Source organism: Ostrea edulis, chromosome 5 (assembly GCF_947568905.1).
Source record: "Ostrea edulis chromosome 5, xbOstEdul1.1, whole genome shotgun sequence".
In the NCBI taxonomy this organism is placed as follows: Eukaryota; Metazoa; Mollusca; class Bivalvia; order Ostreida; family Ostreidae; genus Ostrea; species Ostrea edulis.
This window is the reverse complement of record NC_079168.1, coordinates 23,543,008-23,563,729: the sequence shown is the minus strand read 5'-3', so window position 1 is coordinate 23,563,729 and position 20,722 is coordinate 23,543,008. Positions and strand designations below refer to the sequence as shown.

At 34.7% G+C, this 20,722-nt stretch overlaps 1 protein-coding gene across 1 annotated transcript; it reads left to right on the top strand.

The window, feature by feature from the left end:
* The first annotated feature begins 2,086 nt into the window (after positions 1-2,086).
* LOC130055055 (uncharacterized) lies at positions 2,087-5,478 on the top strand. Its single transcript, XM_056166239.1, has one exon. It carries the CDS (start codon positions 2,250-2,252, stop codon positions 2,871-2,873), a length of 624 nt encoding a protein of 207 aa, XP_056022214.1. The 5' UTR covers positions 2,087-2,249; the 3' UTR covers positions 2,874-5,478.
* Positions 5,479-20,722: the final 15,244 nt, after the last annotated feature.

The following is a 20,722-nucleotide window of genomic DNA, read 5'->3' as shown; positions in this document are numbered from 1 at the left end:
ACTCTGTGCAATGCTGAATAAGTGCGACACACACTCAACATGATTTGAATTGTGTAGAGCTATAAAATTGACAACACAGTCAAGAAATTTCATATCAATGTTGCTGCATATGACTGATAAGAGGGTAGGAGTCTGAAATTCAATGCACAAGGTGTTTTGTTTTGATTTATATATTTGCAGAAGTATCAGACATTTTAGCACTTTTTCTTTTCAAATGCTTCATTGATTACGCACCCCAGGGATTTTTTAAGGGTCTGTATGGGGCCGAAATAAGACCCCATTCCCAATGCTAAAAAGCAGGTATTTTCCCCAATTTTCGCTTTTAAATTCCCAAACAATGAAAACAAATCAAAGCAGGGTTGTCTTTTTGTTAAAAAAATCTTTTGCACAGTCCCACACGCTTAAAAATTGTTAAGTAAACTTAATTTTTTGGCCTCTTGATTATTTAAAAGAGATCACCTTTGACTAAATTGCAAGTCAGAATGAGTCCAATCATACTTTAATGCTCTGGTTTGGTTCTCTCCCTACTTCTTGGTATGGAATAATTTTTTCCCAATTTCTAGCAAATGTCGCTAATTTTCCCAATTGGGAAGGCCCAGAACCTTGAAATCAAGACTTTAAAAAACCTGCACCCACAACCCATGTTGTCACATCACAGAAAACATTTCAAAGAAAACAACACAAACTGGCATGCTAGCGTGTGGCAGAAAACAACACTTGCGATAGATTCTGTTGTTAAGCTAGTGTAAATCCAATGTACGACAAATAAGGAATTTTTCTTTTTCTAACAAAATCTGGAGAATTGGGGTAGGAGTGGGGCCCTTCTGTAGCAGTTCAGACAACAAGGTAGTCTGTGAATCAGATAGGAATGGAACTTAATAGGGCAGGGGACCTGAATGTTACAAAATGTGTAGACTATTTTTGCGTTATTCACTTAATATTAGCTTCCTAACTATATTGAAAGTTGAAATAAACAACGTTAACATTTCGAATGCTTTAAATATCTAGGATACATAATCATACGAGGATTATTTTTTAATATTTTGAAATTAGAAAAACAACTTTAGAGGCGGAGGAGCAGAAGCACTTTCAAACGGAAAATATTGGTCAGTCATTGTGTACTTCCAATTAAAAAAACTACTCCCATTGTAACTCTACTTAGTCCCTGGTACTCTACAATGTACAATTTGAATATTTCATATCTGTATGGTATAAACAGTCACACGATGTTTAGTTCGGAAATTTTAAAAAAAATGTAGTGGGGACACTGGTCAGTCATTGTGTATTCCCAATTAACAAACTACCCTTTTAAATCCTACTCGTTACGGTTCGTCAGACATGACAACATATCCGAACTAGTATTGTATGTATGGATGTACTTGTTTATTGTAATTAAGGTCTGCTTCGCAATGAAAACCTGTTATCATTGACAATTAATTGTTATTCCACTTAGTCATCGATTTTTTATGTGATACATTTCTATGATCACGGACATTTATATATATATCAGGGTTGTCTTGTCAGGGTTTATTTATCATTATTCCAAAAGCAAAGTACTGTTATCACGATTTTATGCCTACTTCTTACCCCTCTGGATCCGCCACTAGCTAGATAATTTTGGTGATGTCTATAACAGCGGTACTCATCTATCATTGTAACATTATTGGAAGTTAAAATACAAGTAGATATAATGTTAAAATTTTGAATACTTTACATATATACATGTTAAGGAATTCACCATATGATGTTTATTACTTTAGTGGTGGATGACCGAGAGCGAACATCCCCCTCTCCCTCGCACAATTCAATTTCTAGAATTGACAAGTGGTCCATTTTTACCCTTGAACGTAAAGCACTGGTCAGTCATTGTGTAATTCCAATTAACGAACTTCACCATTGAGTCCTGACCGTTACGCTTCGTCAGACACTAACCCACTAATACTACCTATATACTGATTTTGTACGTGATAAATTCCTGTGATCTTTACTAGTATGTTTCATTGTTTATTTGGAGTTTCTATCTGTTTGGGTTTTCTATTTTTTTCTTCTTCAAAAGTAAAGTATTCATCGAAAGGAAAGAATTTCACTTATACCAGAGGATTCGGGGTCGTGGCAGAGGACGAGGGCGACGAAGAGGGGAAAGCTACAGTAAACTTCGAAACAACTTCCCTCCGAGACGAAGGAAAATTAGCAGTTCATTTATTCCATGTAATTGTGATCCCAGAAAAGTTGAAGAGTTTCTCGAAGAGATGGGATTCAAAAAGGCTGGAAAGGAAAAGAAGTATCACGTTAGTGTAGGAACTGGCGAAGCCGATTTCGGTAAACCTCATACTGGTCTCTGTGTCCTAGATCGAGACTTTCGCTTCATCCATTTCCGTTTATCAGATCTTAAATGGCTAGCTGGCGACATCGTTCGACTAAAGAACGACGAGAATAAGGATATTTTAGATGTACGATGCAAGCTGCAGTCAAGGAGAATTCTTGATGTGGAATCTGTGCGGCAAATGAGTGACATAAAGGGTCTTCTTGATGAGAATTTCCGTTTGGTGGAAGTGTACGGCAATGGTCTTCGTGTTTCTCCCGATTTCAAAGACAGGGTGTCATTTCTTCGAGAAAAACAAGTTAACTCATATTCTTACCCAGATTTGTCTGATGAGCAGGGCATCTGGCACAATATGAAAATAGATGTGGCGACCGTGAAAGAACATTCCGGATACAACAGCATCACCGGGACGTTTTCTGACACAGTCGAGAGAACAGAGGTTACAATGCTTCCCAAACTCCCAGATCTCAGTTCTAATGATGACGAGTTGAAGACATATGCAAGAAAAACATGGAATCTTGCTTTGTATATTGGTCACAGATTTGAGTAATACGATTTCGTGGCTTATTTCATACTGTGTTGTGTTATTTTAGAATAACGAACATCTGCCATTGCACAGTCGCCTGTAAATATTCATATATACTGCTACTATAGATGTAGATTGATTTGATCTGATGTATGTTTAATTGTTTGCGATAAAATTGTGCAAATTGTTACATGTATCGGTAACAAGTGTTATAATGGGCGTTGTAGAATTTTTTTTCTTTTCATATCGTTATGGTATAAAGATGCATCTAACGCATTTTATTATTGTTTAGTATGCTTTGCCATTGGTATTTTGCGTGTGAATGGAGGAAGCTATCTTTCAACACAAATCCATTAGCATGACAAGGTTATTTAGAGGGACATTGGTTCACTCTATTCGTAATTTGCAAGATTATACACAATACCGCTATGTGTGCATATGTAATATTTTTTAAACAAAGACAGGCTTTGGATTTTGAGTCTGGATTTAGTCATGATTTAATTTGGTGGAAGGAGTGCTCACAGTCTTGTCAGAGGTTCATAATCTCCCATGAAGCGCTCTTTCACATGGGCTGTTTCAAATAGCAAATAATTCATTCTGCTATCTTTTCCAGTTTGGATCTTTGGTAATTAAAATTATCCGAAACTGTGCAATTGTCTGAATGTTACATGTGTATGCTGTACATGTTTATGTCTTTTGAATTAAACGCTCAAACTATTCATTTACATAGTCTAATCAATACGTGTTAGGAATTTAAATCAAACCTTGCTCATTCTGACGATTGAATATAGTTATTCACAGTAGTCCGTCATCGTGATAGTTTGCAGACCACTTAGGAATTCATCACATGACTCATTATTTTATACTTATAGTATCTCTTGTAAAGGTTAGCCAAACGTCCAGACTTTGTCGTGTCCGAAGTTAAATGTCGCACTCTTAGTAAAAGTTTGGATTGATTTGTATGCAATGTTAGTGATCAAGATTAGATTTATTGTGGTTCATAATTTAAAGATGTGCTGGACAGAAATGTCAAAAACCATTTTCAGCTATTTTGTAATATTTGTATTCTTTCTATGTGGTTTTAAAAGAATGAAATGATTGTATGGTTTGTATGTATATTAAAATATGCGTCATTGACCTGTCAGTCTATTGTCATTTGTTGATGGTCTTAATCTTTTCCACAAACATTCATCAATTTTACACTGAGATATATGGTTTCAGCAGCTAAAATGCTTAGTACTGAAATTTTAAGACAATTAATTGACAATTTGAAGACAAAATGGTATATCAAGGACTTTACACTGTGACCCGAGAAAACATTGCTAACGGCGAGTGTGACCAATCGACAGGGGATGCTTACTCCTCCTAGGCACCTGATCCCACCTCTGGTAACCTTAACGTGACGTGATATTACAGGGGATGCTTACTCCTCCTAGGCACTGATCCCACGTCTGGTATCTTCAGGAGTCCGTGTCTGCCCATCTCTTAATTTTGTATTCCTTATATGTATGCGTTTGATCACTGTTCGTTATCTTCGCCTTTCTTAACTCCAATTCTATGAAATTTATTGTCTCTTATATAAAACATTTAATTTCTTTAAAATGAATCTTAAAACAATATAGCTGCAGACGAAAACAGTTCTTGTGGTGTTACAAGACGTTCTTGGGGGAGATTTGAATTTTGTAAGAAAGAATAACTCTTTGTTATTTTATTTTGAACCCGCCTTTTAGTAGATTTGAACATATTCTATCGTGTAACAAGTTTGATGTGGATTAGACTTGAATCGCATACTTATTGCCTATACAACATGTCATTTATGTTTATAACACTTTCTATTTATGTTGGAAGACATTTAAAATTGTATACAGTCAATATTTCGATGTTTTACATGTTTGCCTTTCACTGTTCTATGTAATTCATTATACCCACCATGTTGTCAGTCTTTACGAACGTTGTTTGCTTTCTGTAATTTCATTGGCTAAGAGGCTTAATGCTGGCTTATCAAATTGAGTGTGTATTTTTAGCATTTTATTGCTTTGTCAGACTTGCATGTATATAAGGCGTGACACACGGGAGATTCACACACACTTTCTCTGTGATAGACTCAAGAACTTGGGTTCAGGCTTTTCAAAGAACTGTGTGTTCGATTCTTTTGCTTACGTAGAGCAGGGTTTCTCAACACGCAGTATGTAAAACTAACATAGAGTTAGGAAACAACACTTTAGGAGTTTTCTTGACAAAATGTAAATATCCTAGCAGTGAGAGTTTTACGTTGGTTCATAGTAGAATTAGCTATCTCTTACCTGAATATTTTTCATAGTTAGTACTTATATATCTAGGCTACCTCAATATTTATATTTAGCCTAAAACTGTATTACTTTGAGGTGTGTAGGGAACGCTGGTGTAGTAAACTATGTTTTTCATTGTGTATGGAAGCTCGTTAGTATCCTAACTTTAGATTTCTTTTATTACTACGGTACATATTTTTCGTAACTCCGGTCTTTTATTTCGGGTAAATTTTACATTCCTCTCAGGATATATTCGTTCATTTTCATTGGAAAACTTATTATTTGTTATTAAATAATCTTAAACTATATTTACTTATACTAAAATAAATGTGTAAATTTTACATGTCTTTTCATTTCAAACAAGGCATGGTGTTGAACATAATCTAGGGATCAACCGAACCAGGGTACAACACGGAAACGGTGTTTCATAATTTATGTAGCATGATAAGTCCTTCTGATCCCAAGTACTATTGACAGTGAGTTCCTTTAAGACAATATATAACGTGTGCTTTGGGAGAAGCTGAACTTATTTCAGTCCCAGCATACACACAAGCTTCCTGCTGCATTTTTTTGGTGCATGCCGTGTGGATCAGGATTTACGTGTTACATTTTGGTGGTGTATACACATTGGGGTTGCCGTTACAATTGCATAGATATATAAAGGGATTGGTTACAAGTTCTAACAACTTATAAAACCTCTCCCATCTATTGTTTGATAATTACCCTTGATTAGTGCCTATGAAGTATGTAGATAGATTATCCTTTGGTTTTCTTTAGAACCCGTCGGTTGATGGGTACTAAAATGTCACTTCAATTTGTATGTTATTTATATCCAATTCGATAATTTTTCATTCATATAGAAACATCATCGGCTGTAGGTGAAGTGTCACAACGATGATTGATGCGTAACGCCGTAGTAATGGGGTTCTATATCGTGCCAACGCCTACCACGATGGGGGATCTCCATTCAGAACGTCGTAAAAAAAAAAAAAGACCCATTATATGATTTTCACTTCTTATGTCAGCCGCTTTAGGCTTTACTACCTATCCCAAAACGTTTTCGGTTTTATACTGCACCGATATAGATCTAACAATCTAGCACACTCGGTTTAACCGGCGACACACTTGATTCATTGATTGTATGTTGTTTAACGTCCCGCTCGAGAATATTTCACTCATATGGAGACCTCACTACTGCCGGTGAAGGGCTGCAAAATTTAGGCTTATGCTCGGCGCTTATGGCCTTTGAGCAGAGAGGGGTCATTATCGTGCCACACCTGCTGTAACACGGGACCTCGGTTTTTGCGGTCTCATCCGAAGGACCGCCCCAATTAGTCGCCTCTTATGACAATCAAGGGGGTACTGAGGACCTATTCTAACCCGGATCCCCACGTGATGCGACACACTTGATTGTGAGTCGGAATTGCGCACGCATCCCGCTGACTTAGAAAATGATAGGCGCAGGTGGCTTCAAGATGGCGTCCTAGGAGACAGTAGTATCGAGAATATCATTCCCCGTTCACAAGCGCCTTTTTACAAACGGTGTGCAGAATTTTCATTTATGCACGTTTTGCACCTGTGTGTATTTTAATGCATGTGAGCGGAGGAAAGTGGGATGGGCAAAATTTGCTCGTCGTATTTTAACTCCTAGTGCAAAATTTGAATCTAATACAAATTAACTTTTACAAATGTGGTATATTTTCAATCATGTGAACACACATTTATGCAATTTATTGAAATTGTCAATAAAACTTAGCTTGATTTTCTTTAAAATTGCATCATGCTCAATATTGGAGAGAACAGTGACCTTTTGCCACAATTGTATGTCAGTAAGTTCAAATATCATTTTGAATTAGCATCGTTTCAACAAGAAATTACAAAACTTACAGCTACATATGATAAGGAAAGCCATCAAAATACACCTATTTTGGTCAGAAATAGCGAACTTAACACTGATTTACGCACAATTTGCTAGTGCATGTACATCAACTAGGCCATGCGTAATCTTAAACATCGTGGTCAGCTTGCGTAAACTTTTATAGAGGGCAAAGCCCTCTCACGGCCCGAAGGGAGCTCTCCCTATAGGTAACACATATATACATGTTTAAAAGGAAAATATAGGAAAACAATGAAAAATTAAACCATACCTATAGAACTTGAAAATCTTGGTACTAATGGCGTCAATTCGAATACTATCGCGTGGACAAGGAATGTTCGTGGACATGTATTTCTCCATTTTGAATCTCGTCTACCCTAGTTCCATTCTCTCACCAGAGGGCGCGCTACGTTGTGGAGCGTAGCGTAACGCCCTCTGGTGAGAGATTGCCCTAGTTCACGTCGTTCTAAGATGTTACATAAAATTCGTAAAAGCATGTAAATCTTATTTTCTTAATCATATATGATCACTCCACCATTAACGCCACATTATATTTCCCGCGTTCAATATATAGGCGGATCAAATATCCAAAATTAGGATGCTTTGATACAGCTCCGTCCTCGTGCTAACTTCGGGTTGTTTTCGTTCTGTTTTGGATATAGATACTAATGCCAAAATTTGTTTGCTTCGCCCTCAAACACGGTCACGCCGTAAAACATATTAATTTCTTACGTTTTCAGTTATTCTTCACAAAGCATGCCGATATTCTGTTAGTTTTCTCTTGTTTTTGTACAAAATAAATGTTTTTATTAGTCATTAATATATATTCCTATCCCATTGAGAGATTTTGAGAGAAAAAATGGTTACAATCACTTTCACAGCTAATGCCAAAAAATATTGTGGAATGTAAATTTTAAAAAAAAATGTATTTAAAGGGATAGTATATAAGTCATTTTGTTCAAATTTTTTGAAGGAATCATACGAGTCATTTTCGGTAAAAAGATACCGCAATATGCTGACGGGGAACGTTGCCGAAATATTTTAATCGGGATCGGAGTTGTGACAATTCTAAACCGCCACGTTGATCGATTACTTCCCCCTTGCTTCAGTTTTTCTCAGACGCCGGCTTGTGGACTACACTGAGGAATAGAAAGGTTTGGCATGTTATAATGTTACAAGACATTCTGTATTTGAATTTTGTCATCTGCTGTAATTTAGAACAACGATATGTTTTGCTATGAACGTGTGTAATGTGATGTGCCCATCTTGGCAAGCGAATTTGATTTTCATACGGCATACGTGGCAATCATTTTCCAGAAAAACAAAAAGAAATATCAAACTGTGAAAAGTCATAGGAAACAAGAATCTGTGAAACTCTTGATTTTTAATGAACTGAATAATTTGACTTGGTCTGTTACATTATTAAGGTTGTTCGGGTTGTACATCATGTATATACAGTAGGCATAATTAGTATTCTACTGCATTTGATTAACTTACACACCATACCTGTCTCATATGTTCGCTACTATGTGAGAAAAAAAGTTTATATTCTTTTAATTTTATTAAAAGTAATTCAATAACCAGTGTATTAGTCGATTTATAGATGAAGCCATGTTTGTATTAACAAGCTAGCGTCCTGTCAGGAGTTTGATAATAACACTGTAACACCCAATCTCTGGCCGTGATACTCTCCCAATCTCTGGCCACGATACTCTCCCAATCTCTGGCCGCGATACTCACCCAATCTCTGGCCGCGATACTCACCCAATCTCTGGCTGCGATACTCACCCAATCTATGGCCGTGATACTCTCATTGACACAACATATTCGTACACACTACTTGGCCTTTATTTTGTGTTTAAGAATTTTACAGGTTGGGAACACTTCCCCATTAGTGAGATCTTCTCACTAAAACACAGCTATCCCTCTTTAGCGAAAAGTAAACATTACCATAAACAGGTGTTTTGGTGCCTTTTTTAAAAATAATAATGGCAAAACTCTGTGCAATGCTGAATAAGTGCGACACACACTCAACATGATTTGAATTGTGTAGAGCTATAAAATTGACAACACAGTCAAGAAATTTCATATCAATGTTGTTGCATATGACTGATAAGAGGGTAGGAGTCTGAAATTCAATGCACAAGGTGTTTTGTTTTGATTTATATATTTGCAGAAGTATCAGACATTTTAGCACTTTTTCTTTTCAAATGCTTCATTGATTACGCACCCCAGGGATTTTTTAAGGGTCTGTATGGGGCCGAAATAAGACCCCATTCCCAATGCTAAAAAGCAGGTATTTTCCCCAATTTTCGCTTTTAAATTCCCAAACAATGAAAACAAATCAAAGCAGGGTTGTCTTTTTGTTAAAAAAATCTTTTGCACAGTCCCACACGCTTAAAAATTGTTAAGTAAACTTAATTTTTTGGCCTCTTGATTATTTAAAAGAGATCACCTTTGACTAAATTGCAAGTCAGAATGAGTCCAATCATACTTTAATGCTCTGGTTTGGTTCTCTCCCTACTTCTTGGTATGGAATAATTTTTTCCCAATTTCTAGCAAATGTCGCTAATTTTCCCAATTGGGAAGGCCCAGAACCTTGAAATCAAGACTTTAAAAAACCTGCACCCACAACCCATGTTGTCACATCACAGAAAACATTTCAAAGAAAACAACACAAACTGGCATGCTAGCGTGTGGCAGAAAACAACACTTGCGATAGATTCTGTTGTTAAGCTAGTGTAAATCCAATGTACGACAAATAAGGAATTTTTCTTTTTCTAACAAAATCTGGAGAATTGGGGTAGGAGTGGGGCCCTTCTGTAGCAGTTCAGACAACAAGGTAGTCTGTGAATCAGATAGGAATGGAACTTAATAGGGCAGGGGACCTGAATGTTACAAAATGTGTAGACTATTTTTGCGTTATTCACTTAATATTAGCTTCCTAACTATATTGAAAGTTGAAATAAACAACGTTAACATTTCGAATGCTTTAAATATCTAGGATACATAATCATACGAGGATTATTTTTTAATATTTTGAAATTAGAAAAACAACTTTAGAGGCGGAGGAGCGGAAGCACTTTCAAACGGAAAATATTGGTCAGTCATTGTGTACTTCCAATTAAAAAAACTACTCCCATTGTAACTCTACTTAGTCCCTGGTACTCTACAATGTACAATTTGAATATTTCATATCTGTATGGTATAAACAGTCACACGATGTTTAGTTCGGAAATTTAAAAAAAAATGTAGTGGGGACACTGGTCAGTCATTGTGTATTCCCAATTAACAAACTACCCTTTTAAATCCTACTCGTTACGGTTCGTCAGACATGACAACATATCCGAACTAGTATTGTATGTATGGATGTACTTGTTTATTGTAATTAAGGTCTGCTTCGCAATGAAAACCTGTTATCATTGACAATTAATTGTTATTCCACTTAGTCATCGATTTTTTATGTGATACATTTCTATGATCACGGACATTTATATATATATCAGGGTTGTCTTGTCAGGGTTTATTTATCATTATTCCAAAAGCAAAGTACTGTTATCACGATTTTATGCCTACTTCTTACCCCTCTGGATCCGCCACTAGCTAGATAATTTTGGTGATGTCTATAACAGCGGTACTCATCTATCATTGTAACATTATTGGAAGTTAAAATACAAGTAGATATAATGTTAAAATTTTGAATACTTTACATATATACATGTTAAGGAATTCACCATATGATGTTTATTACTTTAGTGGTGGATGACCGAGAGCGAACATCCCCCTCTCCCTCGCACAATTCAATTTCTAGAATTGACAAGTGGTCCATTTTTACCCTTGAACGTAAAGCACTGGTCAGTCATTGTGTAATTCCAATTAACGAACTTCACCATTGAGTCCTGACCGTTACGCTTCGTCAGACACTAACCCACTAATACTACCTATATACTGATTTTGTACGTGATAAATTCCTGTGATCTTTACTAGTATGTTTCATTGTTTATTTGGAGTTTCTATCTGTTTGGGTTTTCTATTTTTTTCTTCTTCAAAAGTAAAGTATTCATATTGCAATTTAACCCCCTGGATCAGCCACTTTTTTTAAGTAAACGTATAAATATAATTGTGTTGATCTATACTAATTAGGTAAATGAAGGCAATGGATATCTGCGGTAATATTCAGCGTTATTCACTTAGCTTCCTAACTATATTGAAAGTTGAAATAGACAACGTTAACATTTTGAATAATTTCAATATTTAGAATAGATAATCGTGCGGTGTTTATTTTTGAATATTTTGAAATTTAAAAAAAAAAAAAGCGGCGGAGGAGCAGAAGACACCCCTCCTCCTGCAGGATTTATGGTCCAAAATTGACAAAAGGCTCGTTTTGACCAGATAGAAATGGCACTTGAACGGAAAATACTGATCAATCACTCTACTTAGTCCCTGATATTCTATGCAATGTACAATTTGAATACTTCATATATGTACAGGAAATAATCACACGATGTTTAGTTCCGATATAAAAAAATATATAGTGGCCCAACTGGTCAGTCATTGTGTATTCCCAATTAACAAACTATCCTTTTAAATCCTAGTCGTTACGCTTCGTCGGACACGACAACATAACACATTGACCCTAACCGAACAAGTCTCTTGTAATTAAGGTCTTCTGCTCCCAAATGGAAACCTGAATATTAAGATATCATTAAGGTCTTCCGTTTCCAACGGAAGATTTCGTTGTTCTTGACACTACTTAAATAAAAAAAAAAAAAATAGTGGTCCCACAAGTCAGTCATTTTGTATTCCCGATTAACAAACTACCCTATTAAATTCTACACGTTACGCTTCGTCAGACACGAGATCATAAGCCATTGACCCTAACCTATCTAGTCTAGTACATGTATATATGGGTTTTTTGTTTACTGTAATTCAGGTCCTCCGCTTCCAACTGAAGACCTCATTGTTATCTCTGTTATCATTATGGTCTTCCGCTTCCAAAGAAAGATTTCGTTGTTATTTTTGACACTACCTAGAGACATAATCTCGAACATTTATGTATCGATGATTTGTTGTTTGTTGTAATTTTTGGTGGAAGCTTTACTGGAGTTGAAATAGTTACGGTTGATATTGGAAATTGATTTTACAATGAAGACTTAATACTGTCTTCATTACTAGGAAAACTTTAGTAGCGGACTGATCAAAGCACCCACCCTTTCCCCAACCCCTCGACCAGCCATCACGTATAGTTCATTTTCCAAAATACATAGATGCAACACTTGATCGTAAAATAGTGATCAATCAATGCATATTCCTAATCAACAAAATACCTTTAAAATTGCGACATTTAACTCTGGAGACGATAAAAGTGCGGAGTTTTTTGTCTATGACAACCACATATTTTCTTCAATAAAAACACTGGAATTTCACTGTCATTAAATGTACGTATACGACGCGATCTAATCAAGTCGACATAGAGGCGCCCCATGAGAAAATTACCCTTATCAAATGTTACATACTTCCGATTTTTATTGAGCTTAATCCTAAATATTGCACATCTAGATAATTTTCCGAAAATATATGAAACTTTTTACTTGTATCAAAATTCTTTCTGTTTTATATCTTCTAAATTTTATCATAGAGTTAACTAACAGTCTCACTTGCGGAATTAAGGGGTATGGAGATCGCCCCCCCCCCCCCTATCATTTCAAAGATTAGAATTTAATGTGCTTGAAATTGCTCTGCTTCAATATTTTCTCCCGTAAGGGAGGGGGACAACCCCTCCCGAACCACCCTAACCGTGATTTGGTTAGTCCTCAATTGCAAAGCCCCTGTAGTCCAATATCCAGTATCCAGTTAATGTAGGGCTTTTACATGTAATATGTATATCAGGTATGTTTTATCCCGTGGGGATCCGGTGTTGTATCATAGACCCCCCCCCCCCGGAAAAACGGGCACGGAATTGCGCCCCAGCATATAATTTCCCCCTATGTACAAAGTCAGTATAGAGTCTCCCATTTGGCGGAAAAATCGCCCTGGTATATATAGACCCCCCCCGCCCCCCTGTTTCCGGATTTAATTTGTTATAATAGTTTAAGGAAATAGATATGCGCTCATTAATATTACGATATTCATAAAACAAACGAATATTTTTTGTTGTTGACATGATGAAGTTGGATTTACACGCTGAAAACTTTGAAATGCATATTGTAAATACAATATGCTTACCAAAAGACTTTAACGATGGTCAATATAAGTAGGATTTTTCGTAAGAAATCGACTATACGATGTATAATTAAAATATCTGAAAAGTAAAATAGATGAACTGTATAAATAGAAGTAATTAAATTTTCTCGTTTATTTAAATTTAAAAAATCATTTAAGTTCTTCCCAACTTTACTAATTCAAATGTTAGATACTTGTAAATAACGATAAAGACTTAAGATGTCTGAATGAATTTTGATATACCATTACACGATTTGAGCAATTTCCTTTTTATAAAAAAATCATAAGATGATGATTGTTCACAATACACACACACACAAAAATAATCAGAAGAATTACTGGGTCTAAATAAGCAAGAGAATTCTAGTAATAGAAATGGAAACAGATACATAGCTAAAATGTAAGAATGGGGGTGTACTGTCATTTAGGGGGAATTTCTATACTGGGACGGTTTTTCCTAGGGGGTTGGGTTGGACCCGGGTTAATTCTTCGTAAGGGGAAATTCTATTCCAGGCCCATCTTTTCGGGGGGAATGTCTATCCCGGGCCCGTTTTTCCGGAGGGAAAGTCTATGCGGGGGAAAATCTTATGCTTTACAACACCGGGTAGAATAGGTCCTCAGTACTCCTTGCCTGTCGTAAGAGACGACCCAATGGGACAGTACTTCGGTAATATTCGAACCCAAGCTACGCCTATGAATGTGTTTTTCCCCTTTCGTTGTTAGTCTCACCCCCTCCCTTTGGAGGGATGGTGGTGGTGGTGGTGGTGGTGTCCATTTGTACTAATGAAGTATCACCTATAAGGTGTCAGTATATTCTGGTAGATTATTGCAATATACATCAGTGGCGGATTTAGAGGGGGCGCAGGTGGAGAAATAAATGACAAAATCTTTTATTTTTTTTAATTACTTTATTGGGAAAACTTAATATTTTCCCCAAAAAACCCTTAAAATTTGGGTCATTTTATTAATTTCACCTTATTAAAACGATAGAAAATACATACATGATATGTAGTACAAATGACTAAATAGGAGAAATATTTCAAGCCCCATAAAATTTGTAAAACCCAGGAGTTTCCGGGGGCTTCGCCCCCTGGGCCCCAGCCAGGGCTTCGCCATGGACCCACTGCCTCATAAAGTGGCGCCCCGTAACCACAATTCCTGGATCCGCCCCTGTACATGTAGATAGTCTGTATAAGTTGATAGCTCATCAAACGCACCTCCTGCGATGTGAAAGTGAAAATAGCTGCAATCCTCGCCGGCGGAATTATGGTAAGGTTCAATTTCAGCAACCATTTGCGATAATGTGCTCCACGAAGATTTCCTTAAAGATTACAATTATTCTAAATGAACCCTGTGCTTCCTAATCCCCGTAATGTAGTTCTTGTTCATCAGTGGCGGATCGAGAGGGTTGTAGTCACTCCACTTTACTTCCATAGTTTTAAACAAAACTGGTCATTTTACCAGTTTGCGATATTCACCCATCTTTGGGGCCGGGGCGGAATAGGCACAAACTTGGGTCGCAATCCGCTCATCCTTTAAACAATTCCTGGATGCGCCCTTGCCCACAGGCACCTTAAATATGGATATTACTACACACACCCCCCCCCCCCCCCCACACACCTTTTTTCATATTTTTTTGGTGGGAATAATTTCTCTGAAATGTATGAATTCGTAGTCTATTTTTCATCCCTCTTTCGATTCATGTAATCGTTTCACGCTTTTTCGTAAGCTTTAGAGATTGGCCTTCTACCGGTATAATAAAATTCATTTTATAATATACCAGTAGAAGGCCAATCTCTAAATACATGTATCCATACTTCCGGTGCCTGTGCCCTTGCCCGTGGAGAACAGTACATAAAGTGCACTTGTAAATAGATTACCATTTTGTCTGTAATGATATTTACGGGTGTATTCAATACCACCTCCTAATAAAAACACGGGGGGTGGGGGTGGGGGTGGTATCGTATAGACTCTCATTATTATCATTACAGACAAAATTACCGGTTCCTGGGATTAGACAAATATTGATTTATGTTCACAAAATAAAAATTAAATCAAAATCGGAACCAGGAAAGCTTAATTGATTCCCAACTACATGGAAATGGACATAAGATTTTAATAGTGATATTGTTTAGCTACAGTTCATAATGCATAAGATATAATTGCAAAAGTCTATCTGTTAGTTGGATAATATCTTGTATACAATATAAGAATTTCATAAGTTAACATCAGGGACCTATATACTAACTAGTATATAGGTCCCTGTTAACATCAACACTGTTCCAAGTATCTGATTTAAATCATTACTTCTTTTTACTGGCTAACAATTTATATTTCTATTAATTTGTCTTGAAAATGAAAAATCCATCGTACCACTGGACCTGTTCATAAAATGAAATTGATCCAACTTCGCCCCAAAATCACAGATTAAACAGTGGCAGATCTAGACCTCACTGTGTGTGTGTGTGTGGTGTGGAGGGGGGGGGGCTTTTTTGGTCAAGCAAAGGAGATATGGTTTTGGTATTAAATGTTAATGAAAATTGAAACATCCATACTTCTTCATTATACTAGTCCGAATATTTAGAAATAATTGTCAAAGTGCACAAATGATCTTACAAAGATTAGGCCTAAAAGCAAAATATGCTTGACCTGGACCATTTAAATTGGCTTTAAAAGTGTTTCAGGTGTTTTCCCCCAAAAAGTCACTAATATGATTTTTAAAAGATTTGAGATGACCTTATAGAAATTAGCAAATTTTGCACTAATCAAAATTTATAATCCATAGTTTTGAAATGTTTGAGTGGAGTATGAATGGTTGGTATGAGTGATTATATATCAATTGTACATCTTACCTTTAAAAGTATATATTATGATGCACTTAATTTCTACTTGTACAAATAAATAAAAAAAAATTAAGCCTAAAAAAAAATAAAAAAATTTAAAAACATTATTATAATCCGAGGATTAATGTGCATTAAATTATACTTTGTTGTACAATATGAAAAAGGTACAAATTAAACAAACATTAGAAAGAGATTACATATAGTATAAGTTAACCACATTCACTAGCTGCAAAATTGTAGCTCTCTGAGAAAATATTGGGACAGATCTGTACCAATTAATATTTTCTCAGAGAGCTACAGTTCTGCAGCTGTGCATTCACATGATTATGAATTTCACAATATTTCATATGAATTTAAACGTAAAAATTAAAATGTATCCTTTGCCTTTGTATTGGGTGATGTATATTGCAACATAATTTTCAATGTTCATGCTGAGAATTGCTTTGCCATTATTTTCCAAATATCACCATATAAGCCTACAATATTACATATTATGTATCAAATGAATTATTTATAATATTGACTGAAATAGCATGATATGTTGATCATGATATGAAATGCTTATAAAAGTATTAGATGGCAAATTACATCTTCACAAAGTCATTCACCCAGTAATTGTAGATAAGGAACAATGAGAAACAAAGCCAGGGGCTTGCTGAGCTGTAAAGAACATCCCATGTGTATTATACACAAAGGGATTAGTTGGGGTAAAAGTCACAAGACAAAACCTGGGTACAGATATAAAAAAATGGACAAAATGACCATGCAAGGACAAAGTCAATATTAGAAGTTTATTAAAGCATAATAACAAAATGTCACAGGACATAATACTGATTTTTATATAAATTCAGGGGGGAAATCTGTTCCTTTTGTAAAGTTTACAAAAATGCATGTGTAAAATATATGTTATATTTTTTATGAGATTGTTTTTCAATTTTAAACTATAGATTTTGATAATTATTATCAAATGCTTATTCCTTTTATCATATCTATTGCAAACTATGAATTAAAATAGGATTTTCTTTTACTGATATAGAATACTAATAGACTTTGTAATCATTGGGTTTACAAATTGCTACACAAGATCTGACATTTTTCACATAACTTCTGCGTGCATGCATGTCATTTGATTCCATATCAACATATCAATTAATAAGCAAGATTCAAAATGTGAAATTACTTTGAACAAAAAAAAAAAAAAAAAAACACAACAAAAAACTTGATGACTGATAATCTATAATATGCATGATAGTTCAAATTTTCTTATGAATATATATGTATATCAAATGATATGTCAGAACAATCAATTTGCTATTATTGTACGTACATGTATATGCTTTCATAATTTTGCTGTTGTGTGATAATGAAATATTGTCAAATTAAAAAAAAAAATGTGAAATTACAATTTAGTGTCCTTAGGTTTGTAATCAAGAATGAAGGAGTAAATGATAACCCAGTGGTGGATCCAGAGGGGGTGCTGGTTCAGGAAATGTTGCTAAAATAAAGTAAAAATAACACATTTTGAGGGTGGACCCCCCTCCCTTGATAACCCAAATTAATGCTAAAATTCCCCTCTCTCAAAAATTCCTGGATCCATCCCTGTAAGCATTAGACAATCATTAATTTGTCATTCCATTATTCATAATTTCTTCATTGGACACCTAGCTGGAGGCCAACTCTCACATGTGTGTATATAGACATAATTCCAATTATTTTGAAAATAAAGAGGTCAAAGTACCAAATTGAATTCAATATAAAATATATAAAGAATATCTTATCATGGATATAAAGATTAAAACATTTCAATCATGTTAATTAATAGATTTTTAGGTCAATTGATTCTCTTATGTGACCTATTGCTAGTGGTCAGCTTCTGTTAAATGTGACAGTAAACAAAACATCAAGCTTGTAAATATCATGATTCCTAGGGTAGAAATTCTGACTCCAAGGGGAACCAAACTTGCCAAACTTGATATATAGTGTTTATGTGTAAAACATTTAAATTTAGATAACATCTTCCTTAATGCTATTGATGCTTTTAGGTAAAGAAGGAACAGGTAATTGTAAATTTCATGACCTCGATCAGTGATAATAATAATAAAATTTATATACATGCAGCCTTATATAAAACAGTTTATTACTCTAAGGTGCTTTACACAATCTGATTAAAATAAGATCTTTGATCCGCTCCGTTATTGTTATGTCGTTACAATAAGATCTTTGATCCGCTCCGTTATTGTTATGGAGCGGATCAAAGATCTTATTTATAACAATAACGGAGCGGATCAAAGATCTTATTTTAATCAGATTGTGCTTTACAAGGGCAAGAAGAGGAATGCAACAATAAAATAGAATTAAATGACATTATGACAACTTATACATGTATCTGTAAATTAAATTATCAAAATAAAACACTATGATTAAGATCAATAGCTAGAAGTTGGTTGGTTTTTTTGTGTTTTTTTTTTTTTGGTATTTGATAATTAAAAACATAGTTTATATATACATGTTAAAATCTAAAGGTTTTGATACTACCTTTAAAATAGATGGAACCAAAATGGTCATAGTAATCACATGTCTTTATGATTTAAAAGAATCCTTCTTTAATTTTGTTGACACTAGAATATTATAAATGATGGATGCATTGTCAAGAAAAACAGAAAGAGATGTACAAAAATTGTGATGCTTGCAACTCCAGGGTTCTGATTCAAGGTCAGATCCAAATAGTGTTAAAAGTGTATATCAAGTTTATAATTGTAAAATGTTTCATCAGTATAGACGCTTTTGGGGGAATGAATTACACCTTATATTATACTTCTACTGAATATTAGAATTTAGCATATAAATGCATGCCTAGAGCAAGAAAAGTTACTGTATTATATAGATTTCATTCATATTGAGGTTAGTAATACTTTTAACTAAATAACTCAGGTGACTGGTAAGGTCAGTGTCTTGTTGATATTTTTGATGTGTGAATGCATGTACGTGTATGTGTGCGTGTGTGTGTGAAATACAAAAAAAAATCCATAAAGATTTGTTTCAGAGTTTTGAGTAGTGATCAGTTTTAGCAATCATCAACAGCTAGGGTATGAATCTGTACACTCATCTTTGTTAATTTCTAAAAAGACTTAAATTGCATTTCAAAAGTAGTCAAGTGTTATGTGAAGGAGATTTGAGGAACATATGTTCCTGCTAAATGTGTGTGATCATATGTTTGGGGTGTCAATGGATAGAAAATCATCTGAAGATCGAAGTTTTGAAGAAATTGAAATACTTTTTTGAATATTAATCAATCTTATTTTCATTCTAAAATCATGTACTCAAAGGAATTTTCTTTCAATTACACATGTAAGTGCATTAAATTGAATTATTTTTCTATTTCTGACTTACATTTAAAACAGTTATGTTTGTCATTTTGTTTCTCAAAGTAGAAAATATTTTCATGTAGATTTTTCTTCCAAGATTATTATTCCTTAGATTTCAATTTAGAACATTCAAGTAAAAGAAAATAAGACTCTAAAAAAAGGAGGTCTCCATGTGAATTGAGAGAAAGAAATGGAAATTATAAATTCTGTGGTGACATTAAATTTCATTTCATAATTTTGCCAGCTATAATAAGGTATGATATGAGATTCAGGGTGGTACATTTATGTGCATACATGTACCTTGTATCTCCAGTTGAAAATTGATTGCTTTAAATCAATTTCAACATTATGAATATCCTACAAAAGTAAAACATAATGATTTAAAGTTTAAAAAACACATTGTTTCACTCCTGAAACCTTGACCTCACATGGATATATATTGGTATTTAGTGTTGGTAGGTTTTGGTTCTTTTTGGGTGGATTTTGGATAATGTAGTGAATTTCAGTTAGTTGTAGCACAGTAACATGGAGTGAGCTTGCTTGCTTCCTGATATCTAGTCAATCACTTTTTAAGACATACATATTTTTCAAACTCGCATTGCACATATTTGTTTGCATTTATGGTAGGAGAGTTTTATATGCTCACTATATATGTCATCTTCATATATAAATGTGTAATTGTTTGCAAAAAGAGGAGACATCTAAATTCCTAATAAAAATGATAATTACATTTAAATCATAATTGTGCACTTCATGTACTTTTTACATGCAAAATCATTTCATATAATTATATGGTTTTTGTACTTTCTGTCCATATCTGTAAGTCTGTCTGTCACAAAGTCTTAAATTGAGCATTAAAATGCTTCTCCTCCTGTATGGATTATCTGATAAACTTCAAACTTTGTACAATGCTTCATTGCCATTTGCAGATGTGCACATTGTTGGGAGAGGATTTATTGTTATCCTAAAAGTTATAGTGGTTCGATCCAAGAGGGATGCGGGTGTAAAATAGCTTGTGACCATTTCTCCTAGTTGCAAACATATTGGAGAGTCTTGAATTTTTTTTTTTTTTTTTTTTTTTTATACAATACTTCATTATCATTTAATGATGTCTAGATTTCTCTGACCCAGGAATCTAATATTTTCCTAAAATCTACAGTGGATCAAAAACAAGTATATTTTAAGTGTTGTTTTTTTTTTTAACCCTTTATTGAATAATCTTTGTAAAATTGCATGTGCAAAAGTAAAGATGCTTTGAAAATTCAATTACAAAATTAAA